This window comes from Acromyrmex echinatior, chromosome 8 (assembly GCF_024713525.1).
Source record: "Acromyrmex echinatior isolate Ae372 chromosome 8, ASM2471352v2, whole genome shotgun sequence".
Taxonomy (NCBI): Eukaryota; Metazoa; Arthropoda; class Insecta; order Hymenoptera; family Formicidae; genus Acromyrmex; species Acromyrmex echinatior.
The window spans coordinates 2,064,729-2,092,532 of record NC_141859.1 but is presented as its reverse complement, the minus strand read 5'-3'; the positions used below and the strand labels follow the sequence as shown (position 1 = coordinate 2,092,532).

The 27,804-nt window shown below is 35.0% G+C and overlaps 3 protein-coding genes across 7 annotated transcripts; 2 read left to right on the top strand and 1 right to left on the bottom strand.

The window, feature by feature from the left end:
- Positions 1 to 897: 897 nt before the first annotated feature.
- Positions 898 to 4,791, top strand: msl-3 (male-specific lethal 3). Of its 4 annotated transcripts, none has more exons than XM_011069017.2 (10): positions 898 to 1,346; positions 1,808 to 1,876; positions 1,970 to 2,079; positions 2,158 to 2,344; positions 2,632 to 2,817; positions 3,019 to 3,323; positions 3,416 to 3,628; positions 3,867 to 4,033; positions 4,119 to 4,203; positions 4,294 to 4,791. In XM_011069017.2, exons 1-10 carry the CDS (start codon positions 1,245 to 1,247, stop codon positions 4,379 to 4,381), a joined length of 1,512 nt encoding a protein of 503 aa, XP_011067319.1. In that variant the 5' UTR covers positions 898 to 1,244; the 3' UTR covers positions 4,382 to 4,791. The 4 variants fall into 4 exon arrangements, with proteins under 4 accessions (XP_011067319.1, XP_011067315.1, XP_011067317.1 ...); XM_011069013.2 differs by having other exon boundaries at positions 3,834 to 4,033; XM_011069015.2 differs by having other exon boundaries at positions 900 to 1,346; positions 3,837 to 4,033.
- Positions 4,792 to 5,216: 425 nt separating this feature from the next.
- Positions 5,217 to 7,651, top strand: LOC105153888 (transmembrane protein 256). Its single transcript, XM_011069012.2, has 5 exons — positions 5,217 to 5,358; positions 5,632 to 5,752; positions 6,816 to 6,969; positions 7,052 to 7,173; positions 7,251 to 7,651. The coding sequence occupies exons 2-5, from the start codon at positions 5,648 to 5,650 to the stop codon at positions 7,392 to 7,394; spliced, it is 525 nt and encodes a 174-aa protein (XP_011067314.1). The 5' UTR covers positions 5,217 to 5,358; positions 5,632 to 5,647; the 3' UTR covers positions 7,395 to 7,651.
- Positions 7,652 to 7,823: 172 nt separating this feature from the next.
- ctrip (E3 ubiquitin-protein ligase ctrip) lies at positions 7,824 to 26,408 on the bottom strand. Of its 2 annotated transcripts, none has more exons than XM_087408389.1 (25): positions 25,682 to 26,408; positions 22,863 to 23,198; positions 22,225 to 22,527; positions 21,092 to 21,178; positions 18,275 to 18,638; positions 17,988 to 18,166; positions 17,703 to 17,918; positions 16,705 to 17,081; positions 15,588 to 15,872; positions 15,125 to 15,505; positions 14,889 to 15,061; positions 14,631 to 14,805; positions 14,305 to 14,527; positions 13,963 to 14,203; positions 13,461 to 13,869; positions 12,949 to 13,137; positions 12,685 to 12,870; positions 12,261 to 12,452; positions 11,963 to 12,168; positions 11,327 to 11,749; positions 10,979 to 11,231; positions 10,630 to 10,875; positions 10,215 to 10,544; positions 9,803 to 10,121; positions 7,824 to 9,717 (listed from the first exon to the last, which is right to left on the bottom strand). In XM_087408389.1, exons 2-25 carry the CDS (start codon positions 23,167 to 23,169, stop codon positions 9,521 to 9,523), a joined length of 6,261 nt encoding a protein of 2,086 aa, XP_087264515.1. In that variant the 5' UTR covers positions 23,170 to 23,198; positions 25,682 to 26,408; the 3' UTR covers positions 7,824 to 9,520. The 2 variants fall into 2 exon arrangements, with proteins under 2 accessions (XP_087264515.1, XP_087264516.1); XM_087408390.1 differs by having other exon boundaries at positions 17,703 to 17,876; positions 25,682 to 26,407.
- Between the last annotated feature and the right edge of the window lie 1,396 nt (positions 26,409 to 27,804).

The following is a 27,804-nucleotide window of genomic DNA, read 5'->3' as shown; positions in this document are numbered from 1 at the left end:
TTTTATTGTGATTTATATTAGATTATTATATTACATTCGAATTTCTCGATCTTTGTAGAATTAGTGAGCATTTTTGTCCTTTTTTTTTTTAAATCTTACGCAAGTGAAAATGTGCATGCGATCGAATGAAAAAATAAATGAAAAATGCCATATGTACTCGTAATGTAAATAATAAAAAATACAGAAGAATTTAAAGAGAATAGCACTTCAGAATAGAAGAATTAAAATTTTGTATTTCTATTTTTTTCCTTTTTTTCTCTATTTTCTCTATTTCCGAAAAGTCACAGTCAAAGTGTTAATTTTAATAAATGTACATTACTAGTCAATTTACATGTAGAGTAAATGTACCTAGCGTATAGATAGCGTGTAGATACCATATTGTTGACTGCAACAAATGTATATATTTACTGAGTTAACACTTTGACTGTAATATATGTGAACAGTTCATTAAGGTCAATATTTATATTTAATATTAGGTGTTGGAATTAATTCGTAGCGTTTTACAAGTGATGGGAAGTACTTTCATTAATGTATTTTTTAATGCTCATGTGAAATAAATAACATTCTTTCATTAAAAACGCTACGAATTAATTCCAACACCTAATACAATATATTACATTTTATAGTTTAAATTAAAATTTTTTCATTCTATCTTATTTTTTTTAAACATGTCTACTTTTTATTATAATAAAATTAAATAATTTTTTATCCGAGTTCTGAATCGCTGCCAAACTTTTTGGATTTAAAATATATAGTATATATAATACATATAATATATAGAAAAAATCTATAATTTTTTCATATTTTATTCACTTTGTTAAAAAAAATACATATAATACATTCTTTTAATCAAAGCAAAACGGATGAAGATTACGGTTAACTGATTGGTTGAATTCTAAATTCTCAGTTCGCATTCCTCGATCTCGAATGCGTAGGTGTGATACAGGCTTATGACAATTACCTATGGCGTTCCTGAAGTCTAAAACAGCTAACTTCAGACGGAGAAGAAAAGATACGCAACGCTAATCGTGCCGGAAACACGGTTTTAGAAGTGACAGTGAATTAAACAAACTAATTAAGTTTGCGAACGGAACAGTTTGTGAAGATTAAAGTAACATTACTTAAAAAAATCAATATTACTATCAAATACACAAATGTTTATTTCTGGCCAATCGCTGTATAGGTTATGCTGGTAATTTATGTATTTTAAATACCTACACTTTACATTTCACTAAAAATTTACGATGGTGTCAACGCGAGGGCCAAAATTCAAATTTTCTGATGGAGAAAAAGTGTTGTGCTATGAACCAGATCCCACGAAGGCAAAAGTATTGTATGACTCGAAGGTGACTACCAATGTATTGCTAGACATATATACTATACATATACTTAGCATTCAATTTGCATGTTTAACGGAAGTATTGTTGTACATATGTAAATATAAATGTAACATGCAAATTGAATGCCTTAATGAAAAACATTGATACCTTTTACAAAGAAAGAAGTATATATTGCAAAAGTAGAGGTAACTTAAGGTTATAAAATTGCATCAGAGATTTAGGCTAATTCTACAATGTGCTCTTTGTTTCTTGCTGTTTGTCTCTTACCTTTTTGATCAATAAGACAAGAGAAAACAGCAAGAAACAGAAAACAAAAAGCACATTGTAGACTTAGCCTTATAAAATGTAGAAATAAATTGTATAGATAGATATAAGTATATCTTATTATTGTATAAAAGTTCATAGAACAATTATGAAAAAAAATAATTATTTTAATATTTTATAGTGAATTATAAAATCATTTGCAGGTGCTTGATGTTATTGTAAATAAAGATCAAAGGGGTAGAAAAGCAGTGGAATACCTTATACATTTCCAAGTGAGTTAAAAAAGTTTGATTGAAATTAATTAATTGTATGAATTGTGTTAAAGCATTTTAAAGAAACATAAATATAATTCATTATTATATAAGGGTTGGAATTCATCTTGGGATCGTTGTGTGACAGAGGAATATGTGCTTAAAGATACAGAAGAGAATCGTCAACTTCAACGAGATCTAGCAAATAAAGCACAACTTCACATGTATGTATTCCTAAAAAAACTATTACAAAACAAATTTAATTTGATTAATTAAGAATTAACATATATTTTTTAATGAAGTAGCGGTGCTTATTTATATCGCCGAGAACGTAAAAAGAGAAGTCACAAAATGTCAGAACGTCTAACTGAAACAGAGCATCAAGAGCCTCGTCGTAGAGCACGAAGCGGTGGTAGTCGAGCTACATCAGCTACGACTGGATCTTCTGAGGATGGTAGTTCAGGTCAACATGCTGATTATGATACAGAGGTATCTCCTTTTCAATTTCCTTTTCAAATATGAAAAAAAGTCAATGAGATATGTACTTAAGAAATTTTATACTGTAATAATAGAAGAAGAAATTAACTCAGAAGAAATTAAAAAATCTACGCTAATATTGGTAAAAAAAAGTTTATTAGGTATCATGTCATGAGATGACATCATTAATGTTGTCACGCTATACAAAAGATTTAAACTTCATACTACATTGATAATCGAGGACTGCAAAAGTAACAAAGCAAGATCCATGGGAATTATATCGTATATATAATTTACAGGAAGTAAACACAGAAGAAGATACAGAAAGTAGTTCTGATTATATGGGCGAAACAAGTGATGATGAAGACAGTGGCGGTGGCAGCCAGTCTGGAGCTAGTATAAAACCAGGAGTTGATCTTGATATAGGCAGCACATTAAAACGGATTTTAGAACAAGATTATGACCTGATAACTAATAAAAATAAGGTAAGTTAGAAAATAATTTCTAGATTAATAGTAGATGTACAGATTATAATGTGTTACAATGCAAAATATATTTTAAAATCTATTATAATCGTTTTATCTTATTTTTTTATCTAAATTTATACAGATCATAATTTCTATTATCTAATCTTTTAATTTAAATTATCTAACTTATCACGCAAATATTATCGATATTTATTTCAGCTTGTTGTACTTCCTGCACAACCTACTGTAATAAATATTCTGGAATCCTGGGTACAGCACTTTACTACGACGCAGTTAACGAATATTCCAGAAAAACCCCAGCGTAATAAAACGAATAATACAATAGAAAAAGCAGTGAATGAAGTGAATATAAGCAGAGAAGTCGCGGATGGCTTACGCATATATTTCGATTTCACATTACTTCATCTCCTCTTGTACAGGCAAGAAAAGGAACAATATGATTCTCTGAAATCTTCCTTATCAAACAATGAACAAACCATTATCCCAAAGGAAGAATTAATTGAGTAAATACATTTTTTATCAATAATAATAAAATTAAGAGTTCTATTAAGGTTTACCGTTTTATATTAATAAAATAAATGTCTGTGTTATAAAGGAATTTAGAAATATCGACAAAAGAAGAAATTGAGGATGCAGAATATGCTCATTTACCTCCTTTTCAAGAACATGATTCAGAAATGGATAATTCATGTAAACCTTTAAACAATTCTAAACGAAGATTGCGATCGTGTCGTGTAAGTTCTGCAGATGAAAGCCGGCAATTAAGGTCTTACGACGAAGGAAAGCAGGACGGTGGCAATTTATCAAGGTAATAATCGAATTGCTTCAAACTTCTTGTTACCGAAATTTTATATAAGTTATTAGTTTATTTTTAACAACTCTTATCTTTGGGAGTATATCTCTTTTCTTTTATCAAAATTGTAATTGCATGATGTAACAAGAATTATTGCTTTCTCTGAATTTTTCTTTTATTTAAAATTAGATATAATATTTTTATGATTGTTTTGTTTTAGTAGCATAGCAAGTACAAGTTCCCGTTGTTCTAGCCCGCGAGGTGTAACGCTAAGAATGCCGCCTGTTGTTACATCCGCTCAAGTAAACAGTTTACTTCAACAGTCGAATAAATGGAGGTTAATGCCTCAAGTTTTAAGACAAATCGAAATTCCAAGTCCCTCCACTTATTACGGTGCCATTCATTTAACTAGATTATTTGGTAAGTTATCTTTTATTTTATGGAAACATACAAAATTGTAAAATCTTTGCATGATAAAAAATAATGTGAATTTTTTAAATTTCAGTTAAATTACCTGAATTATTACAATCAACAGATATATCCAGCAAAAAATTGAAAGTGCTTTTAAAATATTTAGATATGTTTTTAAGGTATGTATTAGTTACAGTGGGGAGTACCTTTTATAATTAAATGTTACAATCTCATGATAAAAATACATTAATTATGCAATATGTTTACAGTTACTTGGAAATGCATAGAGAGTGGTTTGGAGAACAGTTTTACATGCAACTGGAAAATCGAACAATATCGCAAACTAGCAATGTTTAATATTATTTTATGTATTATATAATTACATATTCAGGTAACAACACGTTATTTGGCATTTATCGTCATTAATATGTCCATAAGTGAAGGGTCTTGGAATTTGAGTTTGCCTTGAACTTCCACTTATTTGATTATTTACTTGATATCAAAAGATTTTGTTGATATCAATATGACGATAATGTCATCATGCTACCTGAGTATATAATATATTATGTATATAATCTATTTTTGGCAATATTCATTATATAAGTACGTATGATTTGTACATACATTAGTACAAGAACAATTTTTTGTGACAATTGATATTTTTCTATCATATTTTTATGTAAAATTATATTGTGGTTTAAAAATTAATGATAAATTATATTAATAGATAAAGATTCAAACATTAAGTATGAAATTTGTGAAAATAACGAGTTGAAGATTATTCTAGATTCCCAACATTACAAAACAGTGTAAATATACATTTTCTTTCTTTAATATTATATAAATTAGTGATATGTTTGGAATATTTAGTATCAGAGTTTTATGTTTATTTTTGGACTCTTATGGCAGTTTTTATTGTTCCTTTCATATTAAATATGTTTCTAATCAAATCTTTGATAAAAAATGATTACTCGGAAGGAACAAAAAAAAGAAAGAGACGATACAAGATCAACTGTAAATTATAATTATTATTCAAACGAGAAGTGTTCCTTATAATTGCACTTCCTATATTTTCCGTCCTTCATCTTTTTTCCTCCAACGCACAGTTGTGTTCCTTTCACATTTCAAGTAAGCAGAAAGTGTAAATCGACACATCTGCAAAGAACAGATGACGTACGAATTCGTGTTCGATTATCCAAGATGGCGCATTTCTCGTCGATTTGTTGCAGTTTGCCAATTTGTTGTTGCCGGTAATGGCGGTAATTCGCGCATAGATTGCAAGTTGGAAGTTTGGAACTTGGAAATCGAGTAGCAGTCATTAGCAGTAATAAGTGGTAAGTGCAATCGAATAGCTCGATGGTATCCGGTGCGTTTGCGTTTGACGGTGCAGTTGCATTTATCGCTCAAGTTAGAAGTATCTCTCGTGATTAATTGCATGACTCGGCTGCTTGACGCTCACAGAAAAGGTGACAACCTTAATAACAGATAAGAGGAATGGGAATCGCGTGTGTCGTCGAGTGTCGTCACGAATGCGGCCGCACCGGACCACCGTCCGATATATGTATGTATGTACGAACGTAAATTGACACTCGGCTCGTCCCCTTCAGTGATACGCGGCTCAGGATGGGCTTCCAAGACGTTATGTATACGGCAGTCACTATGCCGTTTAATGTTATTCACAAAACGAGTGCGGGGGCCGCCTCGTATGCTTGGGATGCAGCCACGTCGGTAAGCTTATGGCAATGTAGCATGTCTAGTCTCATAGTCTTGCGAAAACGACAGAGATCCCACGCCAAGCTTACTGCCTCATGTCTGCTGTTAACTACCTACCTCTCCTAGGTGATGTCTCCTCCATGTGTTTTCTTAAACATACTACATACATATTTGTTTGTATTTACACTATGAAACTTAATCAATGATTAACTTGTCGAATATATCAACAATACTTAAACTGTTTTAATAATATGGATAGAATTATTAATTTTTTTATTATTCACATGTGAGAAAAAGATTAAATTAAACACAATACATTATTAGAAGTTACGCTATAAATAATTTTGCTAGTTGATTCATTATTAAGTTTGGAGCTTAATGAAAATAATTGCTCTAATGTCCATTATACCAACGTAATTTAATTTCTTTTCAATTTAATTAATTTATTTTTGAGTCTTGAAATTAGATAAGAATAAAAAATGTATTAAACAAAGATTAAAGTTTATCTACATTAATAGAAATTAAAAATGAATATAAGAAATTTTTTCTTTTCCTCTTTTTACACACACACACACACACATACACATTTGACAGTTCTTATCATTTTTTTTACGAACGATGAAGATTACAATAAAAAATTAACACGTTTTTGTCGCAGTTGTAATATCTAGATAATTGCGCAATTAACTGTTTAATTAATTCATTATTGTCTTTTCAATGCGAGCATTGACGAATAATGAATTTTTTTTTACATTTTATGTTTGCAATATGCAATGTCATGTGCGGTTTTTTAACAAACATTTATGTAACCAATCGTAAACATTTATTTTAAAATAGCTATCAAGTATTAGTAATGATAGTGCTTCTATCAGAAAACTAATTAAAGATAATTAAAGAATTGATAAAAACTTAATAACAGCCTATAGTTATCAGCAATAATTGTTTATTTGCTAGACGACTAGTAGTTATGAACATAAGAGAACTTAATACTATTTATATAAAGCATAATTTATATTTATATAAATATTAACATTTAAAGTTTTATGAAAAATAATATGAAACAATTATGGTCTGTCAGGCGACAAAGTATTTAGGCGGAAAGCAGAAAATTGAGGTGAAAATGGCAGCGCCAGTACCTTTATGGAAATTAGCTGCTGCCAGCGGCCCATATGTGAGGCTTGCAGCTCTCAGCGGTGCAACAGCTGTGATCCTTGGCGCCCTTGGATCCCACCGTAAGTGAATTACAAAAAAAATGACATGTATTATTTTAAACCTGTATAAACACGAGACTCGACTCAATTGAATGCTCTGCAGGACATTACTCGAAAGATGAGATAGGACAGGAACAACGTCGGATCTTCGAAACAGCGAATCGATATCATTTTATACACACTTTGGCCTTGCTGGGATTACCGTTATGCAAGTTCCCAGCCTTGGTAAGTAGAACGTCGTCATTAATCCGCAATAATTGTGTCATGGAGTTTGTATAATTTCACATGCACTTGTGTTGTAGGCTGCGACTTTCATGTTCTCTGGAATCATACTATTCTGCGGAAGCTGTTATTATACTGCATTTACCAATAACAGACGATTCAGTTCAACAACACCGATCGGGGGATTTTGTTTTATACTGGCGTGGTGCAGTATGTTCTTGTAAATATCGCTGTAGAATTAGGTGTTTTCATACAAGGAAGCAATTAAGGCATAAGCAACACAATGCGCAGTATAAAAAAAAATGAAAATAATGGTAACATTATGGATGGTTAAAATAATTTACAGAAAGATTTAAAAAAAAATAAAAATAAATCAACTTTTTAACATGAATATTATTGGGTGTAATCGCAATTATGGATTGATTTTATTTTCAGAAGATAATAGAGATAAAAATAAATAAAAAATATTATTTTACGATTATTCAATGGACTTTGAATATTTCCTTAGAAAATAACAGCATGTCTCTTGTTCAATTTCCAATGTTTTTGTCTCATCCAATGTGTTTAAGACGTACATTCCTTTGGCAATTTATACCTATGCGTTTATTGAAGGTTTTGAAGAAAAAAAGAAAATAAAAAAAGATCTTCCGATATGAATAAAGTAAAATTCGTTTATATACTACTGAATCGATATAAATATATCTTTTGTTTATAATATTAATGACATGGGTTTTTCGCGTATCCTGAACGGTTACACATTTTACGACAGTGCATATCCAAGTTTCTTGATCTCCTTTGCCTATATTGATTTCCTTGCGCTATCATTCGCGATTCGTCCTCACACAAAGTGAAAAATATTTTTAAAAAATTGCAAATATGTTCACACGCTTAATAAACGTATAATCGTGGTAATGTAAGGTACACTGACGTCAGCAGTACAGTATATCTCAAAAAAAAAAGAAAAAAATATTTTATAGTAACAATGACAACATAAATTACAACTTCCGCTAATGAAGGTATGTGACTTTTAAATCCGCGAGTTCTGGAGGATACAACAAATTAGAGAAAGCGCCCGCTCGTGTGTGCGATGTACATAAAATTTGAATCGAACAAAAGTATAGATTAACTTGTCTCACACACACTCTCTCGTACAGTTCTTATATAGATTCCACGGTTTCTGCAATGACATAAGAAAGTAATGTACCTTGTATTATCCATTTGATACACCAGCTTCACTTACTTTATATATCCATTCTATTTTGTATCATACAATTCTCTTACAATTCTTTTTTTCTTTTTTCCCTCTAAATATGACGATTTGCTTGTAAGTAAATGGATATCGGAATTTCCCTTCGATTCACGCGCGTGTCACGATGGTGATTCCTTGGCGATTCCGGTTGCATTCTTATACTGCTAAATAAAATAAACGGTCGGGCTAATTTACTTAGAATAGAAATATCAAATAAATGTTGATGAGCGTTACACATTGATTGAACTTAAATGTAGAAGTGTGTGGCGTAACGTGTGACTCACGCATTGCGTTCTCGATCGTTGAAACTTAAAAGCGACGAACACGAAGAGATCGATTACAAAATAGAGAATAGCAGCGAGAGACACGATATTGTGTATATGTGTCTGTATCCGGAAATAGCGTTGTTTCCGACAAGATCACGGGCGTGCGCGTCTCGTTGCTGATTTTAGCATGTAAATTTTCATGTCTTCCGCGATCGCGGAGGATTGGCGACGTATGGCGATGCTTTTTAATGCACCACTGATATAAAATTTACTTATATCTAGTAAACGTGCTCCTTTCTCTCTTTCTTTCTCGCTCGGGCTATTTTATGTTCAGTTAGTATAGTATTTTCCATAGCAATATCATTTTTCTCGTTACTATTATATAAAGTATTTATATCGACTTGTGTATATTAAACTATATTTACAATCTTCCTTTTTTTTTTTATTGTAACGTACTGAAGATAAGTTTCTTTTTCCTAAAACGAGGTCGTTTGCAAGCCACTCGGTTTGTAGCATTCGCGAGAGCGTAAACTCGCACGGTACGGTTAATTATGCAGCTTTGCACTTTTCTTTCTGATCAAAGTATATCACAATCCAAATTGCAAAGATATAAACATCAAAAGAAAGAACTGTCGCTCCGACGAATTTTTTGTTTCAAGAAATAAAAAGTCCTCAAAAGAACTCACATAAAGGATAAAAATCATCGCGACGTTGAATTTGCTCACTGACAACATACGTAAATTTTCACGTAGATCTTAAACGAAGTTCGGATAATTCGCGGTCTGGATAATGTAAGAGTAAAGGAGAAAATGAGGTGCCGATTTTCCATCCGTTTCTAGGAGAGATGGAACGAGTGTTGACCCTCTTGCGCGGCTATCCGCAACTTTTCCCGCATTATTTCCAAAGTGGTATAATCAGGCAGTTTTAGGTAGTTAACGCAAGTCATTACTGATGGTAGAAAATCGTCTGTCTTCATAGACGGATCAAAGGTTTTGCGCACTATTGTTAACGGAGGGGTTAAGCTTTTGAAACCTGAAAAATATAAGCATGCACTTTACCGCTAATCTCTCTAATTTATGAGAACACAAATGAAAAATGAGAATGACAAAGTATCTACCTCCAACGGGCAAACGCGGTGAACCGGTGACAAACTGAATGAACTGTCGTTGTTCCTCGCTGTTGTATTTGGACATGACTTCGAATAGAAAACGAATGGCCCGTGAGTCCGGTGTATAACCATGATCGGTCCTACAGCACTCGGCAAGAGTTTTCACGTCCCATTGTCCGCCGGTTTGTGCGTGACCGCAAAATACCGCCTCCAGTTCTTCTGGGAAGAATAGTCTCAGTTGCAACGGAGGAAATACCGACTCGAAACCTTCCCGGAAAGCCTCCATTTGTCTGAATACTCCTTCGTACAAGAACCAGTGTACCACTAACTAAAATTTTACAGGGATTGATCATTGTGATTCTTCAAACAACATCGGCGAAGGAGAATATCGAGAGTGAGTGAGAACGAGAGATGCATTTACCTTAATATATTGATCCAGATTGTAAATAGTAACGGATATTTCGCTACCGCCCTTCCTTAATTCGATATTCTCATAGCCCGGTAATTCGAACACAAGACCTAGTTCGGAAATGGGGCACGTGTCTAAATCGAGAGCCTCAATTAATTGCGCTTTCTCGTGCGGTCGTAGTGTCTGATCCTTCTCCATAGCTTCTTTCTTCCTCACGACCTCCTGGAGCTTGCTAAGAGTGCGATATACGTCGGGACATACGTATGCCAAGTCGGCTAATGTAAGAGTATGTTCCTCTCCCAGTAACCAACGATAGAAGGTTAAACTAAATGGCAAATCCAACTAAAAGAGACAATTCAATATGTTAAGAATGTAATCAAAGAGAGATTTGAAAAGATTTTATGAAATAAGATATGCTAATTTTTACCATTCTGGAATCGTATATTGCTTTCGCCATGAATTTCCCAAGGAATTTGAACTTGGTCTTCAATTTTGCTAGATGCGATACTTTAGTGTTCCATGGGATTGGCGTCGGGAAGAGTCCGTGTGAGGAATTAACATATCCGTTTTCAGTAGGATTCGAACTGCCATGCCACAAATCTAAATCAGCGCGTTGCAGTTCCTTAGAGACTAGAGCGTAGAATTCCAGAGTTGGACCGAGACCAGTACCGACCTGTAATAAAAATATTATACACACACACACACACACACACACGTTAGAGACTTGCAATAAGATTGACAGTCCAAGGAGGACGTATGCACAAAAATTAACTAACCTCGTTGACATATTGCACTTCAAGTAAGGCCTTATTAGAGGCTAAGTCTTGAATCACTAGCTCTGCTTGCTTAAGAATGTCCGTTCTCGAGATAGTTCTCTTCCTTCGTTCTAAGCGTGGCGTAACGCGCTCCTGACTGTCTGATCCTGAAAGTTCTGGCGCGGAATCCAAGAGACGTTGTAGTGCTCTATCTCGATCAAACGATGTTGCATACAACAAAAGCTGCCTCGTCTCAAATGGAAAGAGAAAAGGACTGGAAATTGAAATTAATTATTGCAAATAAATTTTTGAATTTTATACTAAAATCAATAAAATTAAATCAACGATCGAGTTATTCGCTCTACTAACCAGACAGACGCTATCTGTTGTAACCAAGATGGCAAATTTCCAGTCATGATCACCAGTGGATCCTGCAGTTGCCTGCTGGCTTTCGCTGCGATCTTATTATTAATAAAGTCCTGAGGTGATAGCAGGCTCATGCTTTTTAGATGAGGGAACAGTATGCCCCAATGGCGATTAAGAGCGTGCAAGAGCCGCAAAAGACACAACCCATCGAGAGAGGCGTCCGTGATAGTTACCGAGGGTGGTAATGTGGGAGATAGATATGGCGCGAGAGGACAATGTTGAAGAGGAACCGTGCCTTCTAGCCAGAGACTATCTTCTTTTCTCTTTGAACTAATCTTTGTACTTTTTCCCTTGCCCTTCCTGCTATTACCCTGTGAACTCGACCCTGATTTTGGAGAGGTTGCGGCATCTTCTTCTGGTACAGGTCTGCGTTCAGAAAAAATAAAATATTTCTTTTCGAATTAGTATAAAAGTCGATATCTTATAAGTTATGGTTCTTATAAGTTTCTTAAAAAAATAATATCAGCACTAACTTTTAATGACAGTGATATCATTAATTGTCGACATAGCATTTTTACAAAATGAGTTCTAAGTATACTTTAAAATTTCTAAAATAAATGTCTGAATGTTTGAAAATACCTGTAGTATATCGTATGGGTTTGCACCCATACCGCATCGTGTCCAAGTGGCGGTTCACTATCGGCCTCTGCCTCAGAGTGATCCACTCCGGAACATCCAAATTGCCTGACAGCTTGATAAACCGTCATATTGAAAGGTAGGACTACGTCGCCAATTAAAAACTGAAGTTTGTGTTTCGGCGGTCCTTGGCTTATCACAACTGCTGCCTGGAAAGAAAAGCGGCAAATATAATCGCTCGTACCGATTTTATCGGTTTTCTCTAATCTAAAAATAGATACTCCATTGGAAAGGTATATACCAGAGTATCATCAATGTCATCCTCGCTATTGTCGTCATCACTGACCATCGAGTCAGCGTCCCGTATTCTGCCGTATCCACGTACCATCAAATAACGCTCAATCGCCTGTACTAATGCAAGCGGATCTATTTTTACAGTACCGCCCTTCCACTGCTTCAAATTATTACAGTCCGGATGCCGTTGAAGATTACACTGCATAATTCAATAAAACGTTTGCGTGTATATTTCGGCGTTTGCATAAAGTTGTCTTTTTTCGTGATAATTAAATTTTACATATTAGGTGTTGGAATTAATTCGTAGCGTTTTTAATGAAAGAATGTTATTTATTTCACATGAGCATTAAAAAATACATTAATGAAAGTACTTCCCATCACTTGTAAAACGCTACGAATTAATTCCAACACCTAATATTTTAGATAGTTACCTTAAGTTGATGTGTATTGAAGAATTTCAGAGCACTGGTACCGCCACGGCCAGCGCCAGAACCCGCAGGTAAATCGTGAACTTTCACCGGGAATTGTTCTAGCTGTGCAACACAACTGTTCAATTTCGTTACTAAAGCACCAAACGCCCCAGGATTAAGATCCATAATATCGTTGTTCTGTTGCATCTAAATAAATTGTGTGACAAGGATTACTTACATATTCAATTTGAAATGGAGAAGGGCAGAAAGATCGATTTTACTTACGGTAGACTCCGCAAACAATTTCCAAAACATACGAAGACGATCATAACGATTACCCGGTGCATCCGTGGTAGTGAGGTAGTTCAATAGAGCCTTGATAAGGCCGCTGTAATTCATTTCAAATGGCGATATATCGCTCTCGAGAACTATGTCCCGTAATTCCGTTAGTGCTGATAGCATTTCGTCTAATTCCTGTAAACGTAAGTGCGAATTGTGAAAATCTGCAGATTTAAATAATTTTAATATGTATGACCATTTTGAACATTAATTATTATTTGATATTTAATAAAAATTAACACACACACTCTCTCTCTCTCTCTCTCTCTCTTTCTCTCTCTCTGTCTAGAGTTTATTCTTTCGTAAATATACTAATAATATGATAAACACTTTATGGTCAAACTTTTTTATTATCCTATTTATACACAAAACTATTTAAAAATATAGCATAAATATTAATAAAACATCCAATGTTTAGCAATCTTATTTATAATAAATTGTTTACTTAATGCACTTACGTTTGATTGCAATCGCTGTATCGCAGCAGTTAGTCGAGCAAGAACTGTTAGGGCGGGATGCGAGCAAGGTGCATCATCCTGATATCTTGCCAAAAATTGGGCTGCTTGTTCGCGCACCCACGCTTTTGCCTTATCCCGATTTCCACCGGTTAAGCTCGGATTACTCGGTGGTTTTGATAGATTCGTGGACGAGCTCGAGTCTCTCTTGTCGTTGCTAGTACTGGACGAGGACGATTTGCGACCCCATTTGGCCGGATTGAGATTTCCCAAAAATCGATTATTCTTTGGGGTAAAACCAGTAAACAGGGATTCCGGCTGTTGTGTTTGTTGCGGTGTGGTGGTGCCCCCCAATCTCGAGAAACGACCCTTCTTATTCTGTCGTTTTTTCTTCAGTACATCACCAATCCTTCTAATAAATAGAAAAACACGATTTATAAATACGATACCATAAATGATTATTTAAAAAATTGTAAATATATCAGGAAAGATATCTCGTACTAACAAATGAGCACTTTGTGGTGCGCTTGTTTCCTCTACGCTGTTGTTTAATTCCGTTCTGTGTGGTTCCAGCGAAGCATTGATATTTGGTTTATACTGGCACGACGACGCGATTGTGCCAAACAATATGTTGCCATTCGAAGATGGAGAGACAACTGGAGATGTGGCACTACTAGAAGACAACATTGTGGTGGAAGAAAGTGGTGTATTAGACGGACCTGGCTGTGGGCTTGGTAATGATGTACCTAAATACAATAAAATATCATATGATCCAGACATATGTATATCGCATATATATGTGTGTGGCAATAGAATAGTAAAACACATTAAGAATAGAGCAACTTGCCAGAAGGGCACTTAGGTGGTGAAACACCGAGAGGTACTTCGGGATCTGCTAATTGACGAACTTGATGCAGTACGCCCTCGCGATGAAAATGAACCCCAAATACTTGTGGCAATCTCTTCATCAAGATACTCGCCATTTGAAGAGCTCCGATAACTATACGTAAATCTTGCGACGCTAACATACCAGCTATATGTGACGAAACCACTTGATTCTTTAGAACATCCTATGTGTAAAAGAAAATATTAGTATATTAAAGTATATTAAAGTATACTAAAGTATATTAGTCACAAACAAGAAAATATACTATCACTTAATATATATCTTACCTTAAGTAAGTCAGTTGAAGCATAATACACCATACGAAGAAGAGCTCGGAGGCATTTGCATTTTACAGCGGGTCCAGCTGAACTGCTATAAACCTCATATAGTACAGAGAATAAAGTTCGAATAAAAGACACTAGCCATTCGTTCGTTTCAATTACCGGAGGCACGACATCCATACTGAAATCAATAATTTAACTGCGTTAACGACAAAATTGACAAAATTGTTTGTAATCTTAAAAAATCGCAAATGTAATTTATACCTAGATGAGCAAGTTGGACTCTTTCCCTCAGTGGGATTAGCGTTTACTCTCCGAAATATACTTCTTGTCATTCCTATATCCTCATTAATTTGTTTCATCACAGTCAGATCTATAGTGTAAGTTCGTCCTAAGGAGGTAAGGCATATCTCATCTTCGCCATTTTGAAACGCCATCTAAAACATGTATTTAACGATTAATTTTTCATATTCACTCATTGATTAAAGCGATAAAATTACCTCGATAATTCTAGAATCTATAGTACTGAACGGATGGGAACATTGTCTTTCGTCACGCCATTCCCACTGGACAGTCTCCTGTTGATTGCTGGTCCTTTCGAGTAAACTATTTACACTGAATATTCCATCTGTTGGTAACGGAGGCATAAGCTCCTCGATTAAACACGTAATTTCGAACCACTCCTGCGGTGTACGCGGCACCAACTCTACATCTTCCGTTTTAACTTCCAGAGATCCAGTTAAAAGATAACTTAATGTGAAAGCTATATTTTGTTGCAGCAACAATTGCGCCAAGTCGGGACAGCGATTTGATATCACAGAGAGCATTCGTAATACAGTTATGAAATTGTTAGTGCTGTTAACCGGCGGCGTAATCATGAGCTGTAATAGAATAATGTATAAACAGTAAGGACGAGGATAAAAATAATTCCAACAATAAATATTTCACTGATAAAGCTCGTACCAGCTGTTGTAGATTCTGTAAGAGTTCAGCATTGATAATTTTATGCAGCATTACAGGATCATGTTGGAAACTGTCAACTAATCGACTGAATGCTTGACACACACACTCGACGCTCTTTTTATCTTGATTCGTTAATCTGCTCGTTAATAATGGCAAACTATCCACTACTAAATGAAAATCGTCAGGATGAAGGTTTTGGCAGCAGTTTGCAGTAATTGTTAACGCTGCACGTTGTGCTGTGATGTTGAAGAAATCAACAAATTTCAAACAGGCTGAAACCCCACCCTGAAAAATAACAAGATTTTGCAATTAAATTTTAAATAATAAATTTATTTTTAATTAATTATAAATAATAAAAATCGCCAGATGTGTTCCCAAAGCATCACATAAAAGGATAAATTTTTTATCTAATTTGAACATTTGAAATATCTTGGTTATTAAGGGCACTATAGATACAATATAGATAAACCGAGTATGACGCGCGAGACCTAGCTTTCGAATGTGAGAGAGACGGAACGCAACTCAGAACTCTCTTCTCTCTCTAACAGACAGAGAATAATCTTAGAGAGAGAAGAGAATTGTGTTTCCTCTCTCTTACACGAGAGGCCACCAGCAAATACTTGGCATATAGTATATGCTCGACCTATATATGCTATACATGGTTTCCATTTGCTGACACAAATCGACATAACTCTATCGTTTTGCCTTTGTTACTATGGAATGCCAAGAAAGATAGAACGATCTATCGCTAAATAGAGGAAGAACGCATTTTGTATCCATGAAAAACGTAAAAATTTCAAATCTAAATTATTCTATTTAAAATATTTAATAGTATTTATATATAATTTTCCACTTTGAAAATATAAAAATCATTATTTTTTTAAACAATTTTAGAAATATTAAGAATGCAATAAAATCATCAAGATATAAAGTCATCAAAAGTCATGATATAGAATACAAAATTTCGAATAACAATATAAATCTTTTGATGATTTTGTAATAAAAATTCTTATATATAAAATTATGAGTTAAGTCAATTATTACAAGAAAAATACATGAGTAAACTAAGAAAAAAATGCAATTGCATTATATGCAAGTTAGGAACATGTGTACATACCGCATGTAAAATTGTTTTGCTGTGTCTGCGTGACAACATAGCTAATGCTGTCAAACACTGTTCAGCTACGTCCATGCACTCGATCGATTCGAGTTTTTGTAGGAACACTGGCACCGCATCCACTACAACAGTGGACGACCGTGGTAGCGCCTCCATCATATACGTAAGAGCACGACACGCATGGGTCATTATCGCAAAATTATGTTCAATCCCCAATAAATTAATTAAAGCTGCAACCACTTGTTTGACGGGAAAACCGGTTAGAGTATCTTCGTTGCCCATTACAAGAATCTCTCCCATATTCATGACGGCCTGCAATTGTTCTCCCTCATCCTCAACAGCTTGTAAGCCGGCTAGAAGTTGTTGCGCTTTAGCAGCTGCAAATTGTTAGTTTAAAGATCAGTATACTGAATAAACGTTATTTTGACATGCTATTTATAGAAGCGAAGTGTGCCGTATAATTAAAGATTATTTATAGATTGTCATAGAGGTTGGCAAAAAACATGTTTTAAACAGTTTAAAACATGTTTAATTGATGTTTTTAACATATTTTAAACACGTTTTTTTTTAATATTATGTAAAGCATGTTCAAAGTATTAAAAATATATTTAAGAAGAAATACCATGTTTTATTCTTAAAAAAAAAAAAAAAAGAAAAAAAAAGAAAAAGAAAGAAAAACAATTTTTATCAACCATGGTTGTCACAAACATGAATATAATAAGAATAGATTGCACATTTCTATAAAATTGTTATCGGTTTAGAAAGATAGCTGAAAGTGAGATAACTTGATTCATATCGCTTTTTCTATTTCTAAAATAGTGAACTAAACAGAGATATGACTCAATTCTTTCTAACAGAGCACAGATGTTAAGTTCAAGGAATGCATAGTCTATACCTATTAGAACTATAATCGATTCACAAACAACGCGTGACTTGTGAACTGTTTCAATTAAGAGAGAGAGAAGAGTTACAATATATCGATAAAAGAATTTTCATACCGGAACTTGCGCCCATGCTTCTGTTAAGTAAGTGTTGCATCCGCGGTCCTAATGCACCGAACACATGAGGCGGTAGACCTCTAGCCTCCAATAAAGCTTGCAATCGTCCAACTTCTCCATCGTCGCTTTCGCTATCACCTGTCGTTCCCGACATTCCAGATGGTCCTCCACCAGCTTCGCGTGCAAGTAGGAAATCGAAATTTTGAATGACGCGATCTAACATTGTACAACAAAATTGATCAAGCATTAAATATCTATTAAGCTTAGACATCAATAGCATTTAACCTGTGGCGGATGTCGCAGTTGATGCTGACTCCTCCTCACCTGTAGTTGAGACTAACTGACTGCTTGGAATAGAGGATGATACAGAGGTAGCGCTGATAGAGTCATTGCCTGACATTACACTACTCAATCCGGAGCCGCTCTCCACCACCGGCTTCCTCACGCGTGATGAAGAGCGATGTCTGTAACAATGCCAACCAGAGATATCATTATAATTTGTTAACTGATTACGTAAGATCTTGTCAAGTTCGCAACTGAATTAGAAGAGAAAAGTATCTCTGACTGGTTACCTCGAACTTGAACAGGAACCCGTTGTAGTGTCTTTCTTGTGATGTTTCCCCGAAGTCTTGTTGCTAGATGGCAATTCCTTCGGCTGTTCACCAGTAGCTTTCGCGCGAGAGCGTAGCAGGTGCTTGTGTGTAGAATGAGGGTGTGTAGGGTTGGCAGAAACGGTGGCAGACACAGGTGGATTGGCAGTGGCCGTTGAAGCAATGCCACTCGTGCCTGCCCCGTCATGTGCCAACGCCCCCCCACCACTCTCCACAGAGTTACTTGCTGCGTTACCCACTCTGATGCTGGACTTGACACCCAGGACTTGACTACTCGTGCTGCTACTCGTTGCGCTACAGGTCGCACCGCCGTGAGATTTCGAATCTAAAATATCCAAATGTCATACAATCATTGAGATACATAGGGTAAAGATTAGGATGAAACTTGTTGCGTGTGGCTGTCTAACTGCGCACATTCTTATTTATATATGGATGTCAAAGTTGCTGTATAAATACATATATGTAACATATCTTATTTACACTTTCAATAGACGTAAATTATCTTCAAAACGAAAAAGAAAACAATATGACTCTTATTCTGTGTGCACAATTACAAAAGTCAAACATTTTCGCAAGTTAAATCATTATAGGTGATGTATTTCTATCATGATGTGTCTTATGCAATTTTATATACAATTTTGCCTGTCGATTGTAAAAATATCTATTAAATATTTTTATATAAAACCAAGCATAATAGTTTTTTAAAACTGTTCCTTTAATTGATTTTTTTTATGTCCCTTTAATTGTTTTGTTTTTGTTCAGTTTATGAATATCTTCTTAGTTAAAATCATACAGTTTTAACAACATTTAATGTTGCATACTTTCTCACAGAGATTAGAGACTGCGATATTAAGACAATATTAAGTATTGTCTAAATACTAACAGGTAAAAAAAGTTATGATAGATAAAATATAAATTCACAAAGATTATGCACCTATTTTAAATAAATTTCATTCTAACAATTTTATAATTTACAAGCAATTTTCATCGAGCAACAGAAGAAAATCTTGAGCAATTTCTATTTGTTATCTGAAGGAAAAACATTTAATTTCTTCACCATCGGTTGTACAAAACACTAATTATGTTCAATAATGTTGCCTTGTAATGACCAAGTTTTGACATGGTATTTGATTTCCTCGCGTTAAGAAAAGATACTACGTGTCATCCCCATTTCCATAAATCTTGATGACTCGTATTGTGGCTGCTAGAGCAAGTACTAAAATGGATTTGGGGGAAAAAAATATCTTTTGAAATAATACATTGAGTTTTATGAGATTAAAAATTATACCTGGGTACCAGAACTTTTTCACTAAGGCAAAAATGTGGAAAGTGAAAAATTCCTCCATTAGCTTCAATGATAAACATTTTTTTACTTTTCATGTTTCTACCTTACGTAATCGTTACTGGACTTAATCGCTCGGTGTATTGCAAGTTTACAAGCTGAAAACTATCAAAATTATTAAATATATTTAAAATAGGAACATTTTATACATTTCATATTAATTCTAAACTCGCATAACAGCCAATTACTTAGCAAATATAAAAAAGAAGATTAATGATTACAAATGGTAATATCCGATAACAAAGATATTACTACATAAAAATCGTCTTTTACACTCTTTTCAAGATGAAAGCTTCTTTTAAAAGAATGAATTAATTATAAGTTTCTAATATTAAAGCAATATGATATTTCTGCGAGAAAATGCTATAGAATATGTCAATTTGAAGAATACTAATATCGACATAAAAAAAGAAATTTCCGGAGACAATTGTACTTGAATGTATATGTATTAACTACATTCAATCAATTCTATTATGTATTGAAAGAAAGAAAGCAAGATCAGTTTAACCTTATAATGATATACAGAATTCCACAGAAAAAATTGCTTATTCACAGGATTTCTAATACCAGTTTTAACATATTATCTCGAGAGCAATAAGATATTAGCGATACAAAAAAATAAAGAAATAGAAAAAAATAAGAAATAAACACTCAAAATTTTAAGATATTTATTACAACTTACATAATAAAAATTGGAATTGTTATATTAAAAATAAATTCATAATATTGCGATTATATTATGATTCCAATTGTACAAAAAAATATTATTCTAAATTAAAACCAAAATAATATAAAAACTGAAATAATAATAATTTCGATATTGATAGCTTTTATAATATTTTACTCAATTAAAAGTTATTCGATTTATATATAATTGTATGATGTATGATATGTTAGATAACTTTACGAAAATGTTTGCAAACAGTTCATAAACACTTCCAGCACGATATTTGTACAATATATACTTCTAAATATAAAAGATAACTTTTTCTTTCATATTATAATAAATTTGAAAATACTTCTTTCTAATTTTTATATATCCAATTATATATAAATTATTAATATAATCTTATTATGTGTGTGTAACAAAAAAGATTTAGATTTAACGTTATGTTAAGTCACGATGCGTTTTTAATTACCGTATTCGTGATAATTGTCAGATTTAATAAAACATAAGTATCAAAGAAGTTGGATAGAATTGTATTTCCCTTAATTATATTTACATAATTAATATCATGCATGAATGAGTTTGATACAGAAGTTTACCTGATATTAAGTACAGTAAATGATGATACTTGCATTATGATGTATAGAGAATAAGTTCAGAATGGAGAGTTCAATGACTCGGATGTTCATTTAAGCTACTTGCGAATTTGTAAGAGAAAATAAGGGAAAGGAAGAAAATGGTACGAAGAATGTGTACTCCTTAAGCTTACCTTCTTGATGGTAGGTTTGTGTTGATATTGGAAAAAGTGCTTTGACAGCAGACACAAATCCTTCCAGACATTCGCTCATCCTCTGGCCTAATGATACAGTCTGATCTATGACTCTTATCTTGATAATGCTTGCGTTTTCTAAATTTTATTATTTATTCCTATCTCTCGAAACATTTTCACACTTTCTTTGCCTCTTATTGGCCAAATCACTCCCTTTCATTTACACAAATATTACACACAAGACTGTCGTTATATTCACCTGACGATATTGGATCAAAATTTATAATAAAACGCACGAGTTCTGTATCATATATTTCTGTATACTGTTTTATATTTCCAAAAATAAAAAATTTTTCAAGTCTGCTAACAAATTAGCAAACGTTACACAAATAGAGATGTAACAAGTAGAGATAAATTGCGTACATGTGCAAATATAGAGATATGTATTTCATAAAGAGCTTTTTGTTTGGATTTATGTAAGCTAATATGTTACCTAGCTATACAATTTGTTCTTTCTTCTCTCTGTATGCATTGTTTAAAAAATCAAATTTACACTAAAGAATCAAATTGGTTACCGTTCTGTTTTTTTTTATTATAAAACAATCAGAGCTACAAAAGAGAATTCTTTTAAACTTAATAGAGTAATTAACATTGCTTAAACATAATAATTATAATATATTCATAATTAAACATTTTAAAAAGATTTTTTTTCTTAGCTAATATTGTAACGTTTGTTATGAATTATTTATTGATGTAAAATATTTATTGATTTTGCTTTTTTCTATCATATCCAAATTTCTTAACATAAAATTAAAAAAAAGTTTATTATCAATTTATTAAAATTTAAATCTTAGAACTCTATGTTATATATTATAAATTAAACAATTTTAAAAAACTTTTATTTTTATCACTGAAGTTAAAAAATTAAAAAAAAAGAACAAAAGATAATTAATAAAATATATATAGCATGAATTGTTAATGCAAGTACTTGTTAAAGTTTTGATTTAAATTTTGATATCAGTTTTAAGAGTCATTATAGACGTAAACAATCTCAAAACAAAATTGTATCTTCACGCAAATCACACATCACAATCCTACGATCAACAATAACGGCTAGAAAAGTGTGCACTAACCTCCTCTTCCTCTCGATGTGGATGGATGACTAGTGATCGATGTAGCACTCGATGAAGCTACCACGCTGCTGTAGGTACTTGTCTTTCGGCTACCGTATCCACTGGATAGTGATAGATCGTAACTGCTAGTTCCCTGTGTCAATGCTTGAGGATTCTGTGGTGTACGGGAACGAGTTCGCGATGCCACACAATCGGTAGGTGTTAAACTTGACTCTGGTAGACTCGTCCTCGCTGCACTACGCACCCTTGTATTGCTACTGTTGTAACTGACTTGGTGAATCTTATGAGACCTCCAGTCGGTTTCTGTTGCAATATTTCAAAGCGATCGTATAAATCGATTTATTAATAAAGATAAGGATTTGAAAGAACTCAAGTACCAAAGTGTAATAAAAAAATTAACAAGTCCATTTATATGTTATGTAATAACGAGCAAAAATTAAGATTGCACAGGTGATATAATATTAAACTACATTCAAAAGAGAAATTATAAAATACTTTCCATTTAATGACACAAGTCGTTCTGTCTTTATTCTCATCAAATGTTAAGAAAGATAAAACTTTTTGTCACCAAATGAAAAGCACTCATAGTAAAGCGTTTGGATTATTATATATCCCACTTTGTTCGATGCTGTAATTACCTGAATAAGATTCTAAGCCAGCTCCATGACTTCTTCGTTCACCTCTGATTCTGCCCTCTCCCTTAGAAGAATCAATCGAATGCGTGTGCGGTGTATTACTGTCCACTTGAGATGTCTGTGGGTCACTGGTGGTCTGTCTACGCCTCTTCTCTTCCACGCTATCTGGAATCGCACCAGTACTTTGTCGTTTTCTGTAGCTACTCGAGCCACTACTAGAGCTTTTCCCCCTTGACTTAGAGGTGTCTGCTGAAGCACTGGCCTTCTCTACAGACCCCCCTGATGACAACTGATCTTGTTGATCTGCCATAGATTAATCGACTCATGCCACTATTCTGTCTGTAAAAGAGAAACCACACTATTAATTACATAACATATGTAAATATGGTGATTGTCTCATCTGTATTTACACGCATTTATAACTGCACTGTTTAAGACATAAGACACTTTTCAGTAAGAGACAGATAACACATGTTTTCTTTTTACTTGATGCCAAGATAAAATGGCATTTGTGTCACTAAATAAAAAGAACAATAAATCTTTACATTTGTTATTTATCAATATTAAATAAGATGAAATAATTCACTGTGCTACATCGTATCATCTGTATCACTTATTGAAAAGTATTATATCCACAAAGATACTTGTGAAACATGTTGACAAAAACATCGTTCTAATCTTTTTCAGCATTCCATAAATAACAAAGACAAAACGATATTTGTGTCGACTTGTGTTACTAATATAGATAGTTTAATTTTTATCTTGGTCTAACTCTTCATCTTTTCCTGATTCTAAGAATTAAAAAAGAATGAAGAATAAGTTGAACCAGATTAAAGTTAATCTACATTGGAAGAAACGGGCATAAATGGAAAAATCCCATAAATTACTTTTCCGTAAGAACACATAAGAATACGTATAAAAAGTTCAAATACACATTCTTAAGAATAACCTTGGGCAAAAAAAAATCTTTTGAAAACTGATAGATTTATTATTCATACGATTTGTTTGCGTTACTTGCATATTTTGCACTCAATATCTTCGCTTTCTACCTTTTCAACATCCGAAATACATTTTGTTTTAAGTATAAATTTTTGGAGGATTTTTAGCAACGCGAACAAACCTATATACACGTACAAAATTAATGGATAAAATAGCTTCTGTAAATAAACCGTGACACCAACAATAAATATATCAATCCTATTCCTTAGGAATACCCATATATTACGTGCAAAATTAATATATAAAATGGCTTCTGTAAATGAACGACAAAAATCCTATTCCTTACAAAAAAAAAAAGAATACTTTGTATCTTTCAAGATGATTAAGTGTCAAGTCAAACTACTTGCAAGTTACCACGTAACACTCTTATTCGTGAATAAGTACGATGCGTAACAACGAAAGCGACGATAATGGAGAGCTGGTCGCATTCGCAGAGAAAGACAAAAAAAAATCGGATGTACGAATCAGATCGGATCGTGCGTCGCGGACGCGAGACTTCTCATCGCGGTCTGCCCCCCCTTTGTTGGAGAAAAACATTAACAGACGCCCGTTGCGTTCGTTTACTTTCGATTATCACTCGTTCCCGAAAATCACAGACGACACAGACAGACGGACACGCGAAACGAAACAGGCCGTTTTATCGCGTGACGGCCACCGTTAAAATTAGAACCGTGGATTTTTAATCGAGCGCATTAAAAAAAAAATTTAAATACCTCATGTTCCTTAAACGCGACCTCGCGGATCCATCGCCGACCTCGGGCGTTCGCTGCAACGCCACGAACTGAATAGCAACAGCGATATCGACAGCCCGATTTCCAAGAAGAGGGAAACAAAGAGAGAGAGAAAGAGAGAAGGGGGAAGAGAGAAAAAGAGAAAGGGAGAGAGAGAGAGAGAGAGAGAAAATTAAAGGATTGGTGCCTCAGCTCGAGCCATATGCGCTCGGATAACAAGAGCGTGACTAAATAAAACGACCGCGGGGCGCGATACGCAATTAACGTTTCCCCCCACGCGGCAGCAAAGAAGATAGTAACGAACCGAGAATCATAACAAACACTACAACTGCTACTTTGCTCGCTGGCTCGCTCGCTGGCCTAGCTAAACTGACTGGTTGGCTGGTCGACCGACTGCTGACTAGTCTGGTTTGATCTTGAGTTCGTCTATCTGTCCGTCCGTTCGGTATCACTGACTGACGCGAAATTGTGCCGTTGACATCACGGGGGGGAGCCCCTTCTCCCTATCTCGACGGCGAGTTTGACGGATTACTCAGAATACTCAGTCGCGACAAAGACGCGACTCGCGAGTACGGAGACAGCCAGCGGCGGTAACGGCGGAGTAACGCTTTGTTGCAGAGGGGCTCTCGCTCCTCGAAACTCGTATTTGTAACGTAACAAAGAGACTCGTGGAACGAGCCACCATTTGCTCTCTCACGATCGAGCAATGGAGGACGGGTTTCCACTCTTCCTCGTCCTACTCTGACCCGCACGCGCTCGGCCTCACTCGCTCCGTCGTGCGTGACCTCAGGTTGAAATCCTCCAAAAAAGAGAAGCCCTCTCTCTCCTCCTTCCGTCTCCGCGGCGCCCTTATTCGTAGAGCTCCTCTTCTCTTCCCCGTTTCTCCCTCCTCTCCTTCTCGCCACTCCCCCACCCCCTCCCTCCAATCCTATCTCGCCCATCCCTCTCGTCACCGTATGTACCTACGTCCGTCGCCTCTTTGCTCTTCCTCCCACCCGCTTCTCTCTCCGTTCACCCCACGCACTGATGCCTCTCGGCAAGGAACTCTATTCGAAAACAGTACACTTGCGAATCGAGTGTTTTGCTATTTACCTGAATGCGGGAGAAACACGCCCAGGGCATCGCGGCGACGATGACGAAACGATGACGAGATTTCGCGATCCTCTTAGCTCTGATATTCTCACTTTCGGCCTGCTGGTACGTGATTAAACGCGACGAGACGAGACGAAACGAGACGAGATGTTTCCTTCGTTTTATCGTTTCACACACCGAAGGTAGCGCATAGGCACGCGCCACACGGACACTGGGCTCGGAGAACAGCCCAGGACAGCCCAGAACAGCCGAGCAAAGCGGAGGAATGAGAGAGCGTTCGTGGCTGTCCGCGAGTCCGCGCCACGGCGCACAGGGGAATCGTGTAGTATAACGCACTGTACACACGTACATACACGTACGCACGTACGCATATACACGTACACACTGTGCACGCGCACGCACGCACGCACGCACGCACACACACCACACACACGCGCGCGCGCGCGCACGCACGCACACACGCACACACACCCGCTGGACGATCGTCGAACAACGAGGGGAAAACGTTTCACGCCGAACGCGATCGAGACGAGACGCGCACTGTAGCCGAGTCGGCGGAATCAGGAATATCGATGGTCGAGCCACGGGTTGGTTAGGACTGGGTGGCCGCAGAACGCTCCGCCCCCGTCACCAATGTCACACGCCAGCGAGCCAGCCGAGCCAAACCAGCAATGCCAGCACGCACAGCCAAGGCGAGATAACGAGGCAACGGCAGGCACGCAGACACCAGTAGACACGCACACGGTATACGCGCGCGCGCACACGATCAGCGGGACCAGTCAGCCACAGCCAAGCGGAAGCTAATACACGCTACACGCTGCGTTCGGAAACCTGTCGCCAATCTACGCGAGGGAGAAGCACCTCACTTCCCCTCTCCCCGCCGCTGCCACCGCGCGGTGCCCTGTCGCGCGCACCAATCACCGTTGATTATCTGCATCAGGGCTGTACTTGAGTGTGCGCTACGCTGAGGCATCTCATTGGGGCTCAATGAAAATTTATCGCATCTTATTTCTTAGAAGTGCGTTCAAGAATTCAGCATTTTATCTCTGTTATTCATAAAATGTTATACAAGGATAAAAAATGATATCTGGATGAAATTTCTGAATGCAACTCTTCAATCGACATCAACTAAAATTATTAAAGGTGACAGTAAATGTTATAATTTTGCATTCAACAGTGTAATTGTTATGTAATATTGTGATGTTATATTATATTAAGAAAAAAAAATTTAAGTGTCTTTAACGAAATTCATTAGTTGAAACATTTTTTAATGACACAATTAAATATTTTATTTACCGAACAACGAACTTAATTACTTCTGCTACATTTTTCAGCCTTATAGATAATAAAATATTTTTTATACTAACAGTTTAGTTGATATAAATAAATATTTTTATTCGAGATACAATTTAAGCTACACTGAGAAAAAAAGTCAAATTCACAAGCAAATATCATATAACGTTTTCTTCGATATTTATGTTTATATATTACAAAAAAATATATTATAAAAAAATTGTGATGATAAAATATATTTTTCCATGAAATATACATATTTCATAATTTTGTGAACAAATAAAACAGCTGATGGTTTATCTGCTAGGAATAAAATTTTACTTCGCCGTATTGATAAATAAGAATTTGTTTTTGTGATTTATTTTAGTGAACTTATTGTTTAGTTAACAATAAACAAATATTTATTTACAAAACTGAAACTTACATTGACAAAAATAACATTTATTGTTTACATAGAAAATATTCACTGTTAAAAATACAATTTTGCTGACGGCGCTATTTTTTTCTATATCTTTATATTTTTTCTATATCTTTATATTATATGAATGCAAAATTATGACATTGATATTACATTATTTTTTATTTATTTCGACTGATTTTAATAACATTATCAGTATTGTCACGTGCGTTATATTATATTGCGCATTATGTGTGATGAAAAACTGCGCAACATAATGAATATAATGATATCAACTATCGTTAAAAATGATAAAATTAGGGTCCTGGGAAAGAGATGCAATGAATTCATATGCGCTTCCTAGGTAGAACATAGAAAACCTGTTGTTTTATATCCTAGGACTGAATTTCTTGTAGGGTTCATCTTTTGTCTT

Excerpts from the sequence above, each read along its gene's own strand:
- LOC105153888 (XM_011069012.2), top strand. The coding sequence starts at position 5,648 with ATGGGCTTCCAAGACGTTATGTATACGGCAGTCACTATGCCGTTTAAT. Across the intron at positions 5,753-6,815 it reads CTTGGGATGCAGCCACGTCG|GCGACAAAGTATTTAGGCGG; the intron begins GTAAGCTTATGG and ends ATGGTCTGTCAG. Across the intron at positions 7,174-7,250 it reads TATGCAAGTTCCCAGCCTTG|GCTGCGACTTTCATGTTCTC; the intron begins GTAAGTAGAACG and ends CTTGTGTTGTAG.
- ctrip (XM_087408389.1), bottom strand. The coding sequence starts at position 23,169 with ATGGCAGATCAACAAGATCAGTTGTCATCAGGGGGGTCTGTAGAGAAG. Across the intron at positions 17,082-17,702 it reads AAGCATGGGCGCAAGTTCCG|CTGCTAAAGCGCAACAACTT; the intron begins GTATGAAAATTC and ends AACAATTTGCAG. Across the intron at positions 13,138-13,460 it reads TACAGCGATTGCAATCAAAC|GAATTAGACGAAATGCTATC; the intron begins GTAAGTGCATTA and ends TTACGTTTACAG.
- msl-3 (XM_011069013.2), top strand. The coding sequence starts at position 1,245 with ATGGTGTCAACGCGAGGGCCAAAATTCAAATTTTCTGATGGAGAAAAA. Across the intron at positions 1,347-1,807 it reads AAGTATTGTATGACTCGAAG|GTGCTTGATGTTATTGTAAA; the intron begins GTGACTACCAAT and ends AATCATTTGCAG. Across the intron at positions 4,034-4,118 it reads TCATTTAACTAGATTATTTG|TTAAATTACCTGAATTATTA; the intron begins GTAAGTTATCTT and ends TTTAAATTTCAG.